This window comes from Diabrotica undecimpunctata, chromosome 8 (assembly GCF_040954645.1).
Source record: "Diabrotica undecimpunctata isolate CICGRU chromosome 8, icDiaUnde3, whole genome shotgun sequence".
NCBI lineage: Eukaryota > Metazoa > Arthropoda > Insecta > Coleoptera > Chrysomelidae > Diabrotica > Diabrotica undecimpunctata.
Window position 1 is genome coordinate 5,541,306 of NC_092810.1, and position 3,127 is coordinate 5,544,432.

The 3,127-nt window shown below is 31.9% G+C and overlaps 1 protein-coding gene across 1 annotated transcript; it reads left to right on the forward strand.

Annotated features, from left to right (window-relative positions):
• Window positions 1-920: 920 nt before the first annotated feature.
• LOC140448254 (uncharacterized) lies at window positions 921-2,129 on the forward strand. Its single transcript, XM_072541358.1, has 2 exons — window positions 921-1,346; window positions 1,474-2,129. The coding sequence occupies exons 1-2, from the start codon at window positions 1,159-1,161 to the stop codon at window positions 1,982-1,984; spliced, it is 699 nt and encodes a 232-aa protein (XP_072397459.1). The 5' UTR covers window positions 921-1,158; the 3' UTR covers window positions 1,985-2,129.
• The last annotated feature ends 998 nt before the right edge of the window (window positions 2,130-3,127 follow it).

Consider the following 3,127-nt stretch of genomic DNA (forward strand, 5'->3'; position numbering starts at 1 on the left):
TGCTCTACTATTTTATGAAAAATATCAAATGAAAAAAATTTCGTGAAATACTCGAGTGGGGATAATATTTCTTCATTAGCATTTGCAATGAAACTTTCTCTATTTTCTACAGCTTTTATATCTTCTTTCAACCAATTATATGTAGGTTTGGACTTTTTATTTTTTTCGCATGGCGGTTCGCTCGAGCTGTATGGGGTAGGTTCCATATCAGCAATGTTATATTCTTGAATGTGTTCATCGACTTCTAATATGCTACGATCAGAATCACTGTTATCTGTAAAAGATATTTTATCAGATTGTATTCGACAACGATATAAAACCATAATTTTACCTGACAACTGAAGTGAAAAACAAAACAGGCTCTTCGTCATCAGAAGTATCAGATCCATCAGATATGGTAGGATCTACTGGCGGCAATCTACACTTATTTTTCTGTAAAAAGAGCGAGTTAGTATTTCTGTCAACAAATTATCCATATCCATATTTACTGAAAATTAAAAAATCGAAATTGGGCAATGTAACCAGATGGATACATTTGATTTTCAGATGCAATTTAATATCAAATACTACAAATAATGTATGTACATAATGGTAGAAACATTGAATAGTAAGCCTGGAACAAGTTTGAATAATAAAATCTTTCAAATCGTAAATAAACTTACCTAAAACAACACTTTCTACAATCTGTGTTTACCATAACCTCAAACGTCACCTGTGACCGCCAAAACAAATTGATGAAACGAGTAGTTATTTTCAACTCTGTGTTTCACGACTGTTACCCCCTCTTCGACACACAGTAGGTATTTTCGGGTTTCTGCATTGACTGTTTGACAACCGTCAGGAGTTTGCGCAGAAGAAATATAAGTGTTCGGGTTTATTTCGGATCATCTTAAAACTGTTCAGAATCGAGGTTTGGTGTTCGAGTTAAAATTTGATGCTGTTTGTGGACAGTTTTGAAACTATCAATTCGGTTTTTGTTAAAAGGTCTTGATTATTTCCGGATTTTTTGAGGCGTGCGCGGTTCGTTTTAAAATTGACAGTTATGACACAGTATAAAGAATGATTTTGTGGTTGTCTGCTTGTTGTTAATTGATAGGTAGTAGTCTTTTGCATTAATTAATAGTGATTTCAGTCATTTTCGAGTGCTTTTTATTGAAAATGGATCCAATAATAAATGTACTGTTGGAATCAGACTCAGAATCATCATCTTCAGATAGTGAAGATGGATTGGACGTAGTAGCTAACGTGTTTTTGCCTGAACTGCTTCAAGATAGCACAAAAAATGAAAATTTTTTTGAACAAACAGTTCCTCAGTATACGGACAGACAGTTTCTTCAGCATTTCAGGTAAGTGATGTTACATGTGTTATAACTAAAGTATGAATATCAGTAAAAGTATTGCGACTGCAAGAGTTTGTTTTCGTATTTATTATCTAAAATATTGATATTAAACTAATTAGTCTACATTTTTTAGAGTTTCAAGACAAGTAGTCCAAACGTTGAAAGTGGACTTTGAACAGTCAGAATTTTATCCGAAGAAAGACACTGGTTTTAAAAGGATAAACAGTGAAAAATGTCTATTGGCTTTTTTATGGTTTACAAGTAACCAAGGTGCAACATTTAGAGATGTTGCAGATAGATTTAATTTATCAATTAGCACACTACACGCATATGTCAATTCTGTTGTCTATTTTCTTTCGCAATTATCCGAAAAAGTAATTGTGTGGCCATCCACCCAAGAAGCAAGAATTATTGCAAGAAGCTTTGAGGAAATGGGTTTCCCTGGTGTTATTGGCTGCATCGATGGAACACATATTAAAATTGATACACCACAAGAGGATCCTGATTCGTATTTGAATCGGAAGAAATTTCATTCCATTCAGGTAAGGTACTCACTCATTAATTCATATTACTTATGGTATATTTACATATTTGACTCTTATTGTATAATATGGATGATAGAAGTGTACATAAATTTTAAATAAATTCTGGATTATAATAGAGAATGGTAATTATGTGCGTTGACTACTTGTCAACTGTAATGGAAATAATAACATGTATTCTCTTCTTCAAACTTGCTATACCTCTGCAATGTCTCATTACGTTTTATTTTATAAATTTGTTGATGATTACAGTATAACCAAAAATTCGAGCTTTCTGTCAAAAACTCCTAGAAATTTTTGGAGTTATATATGTATACACCACTAAATTTAGCTGAACTTTTAGCAAAGAATATAGACGCTTACTTTTAGGAGGTTGTCATACAACACAACACTACCACAGAAAATAAAATATTTCGAACATGTCATTTGTCAGTCACAAACTGCTGTTTTATGTCATTTAATTGTCGCTATACATGTTCGCGTTTTGGCAAAATACTAACAGTTCTAGGATCATTTTAAAATTATTTATAAATCTATACTACTACGCAAGTCGTCGGCGCAGTTTCAAAACTGTTTGGTGACGGTACAGATTTTAAAACCCGAAAATACCTAGTGTAACCACTCGGTAACATCGTTCATTCGTATGTAAAAGGCAAGGAACGTGCTGCAGTGTACTTTGAAATCAGTGCAACCATATGGTTACAATTACCGATAAAGTGAATATGGCTCTTTCGTTCAGTTTTTTTAATATCACTAATACCATTAGTTTGTGAAACCTAATTTAACTGGTATTAGCATATTTTTGTTTTTTGTATGAATAAAATAAATCTGTAGAAAAGAAAATTGTGGTTTAAGTTGCAATGATCAACTTCGCCCCAGTATACATTTTTCAGAATGCTTACATTTTTTGAAAAATATTTATAACGTGGGGTGAACACATTATTTTCATTCACTTAAAAACGGGTAATCAATTTCGCCCCATTCAGGGTATGAAAATGTTCATGGAGTTGTTTGCATTTTTTAGTTAAAATCTTAATCAAAAAAATATTTTTTATGGAGAAATATTTAATATAGATCTTGTTGAATCATATTAGTAAAAAATATGTCGTGAATTTTACTATCATATTTTTGAACGAATAATTTTAGAGTGATCAATTTTATCCCGTTTTACGGTATTGAAATGAATATGAGACATTCTATATAGCAAACTAGTGAGTAAGTAGGTAAAAAAAGTTCATAAAGTAT

Coding starts and splice junctions, on each gene's coding strand:
- LOC140448254 (XM_072541358.1), top strand. CDS start 1,159: ATGGATCCAATAATAAATGTACTGTTGGAATCAGACTCAGAATCATCA. Junction 1,347..1,473: donor CAGTTTCTTCAGCATTTCAG/GTAAGTGATGTT, acceptor TACATTTTTTAG/AGTTTCAAGACAAGTAGTCC.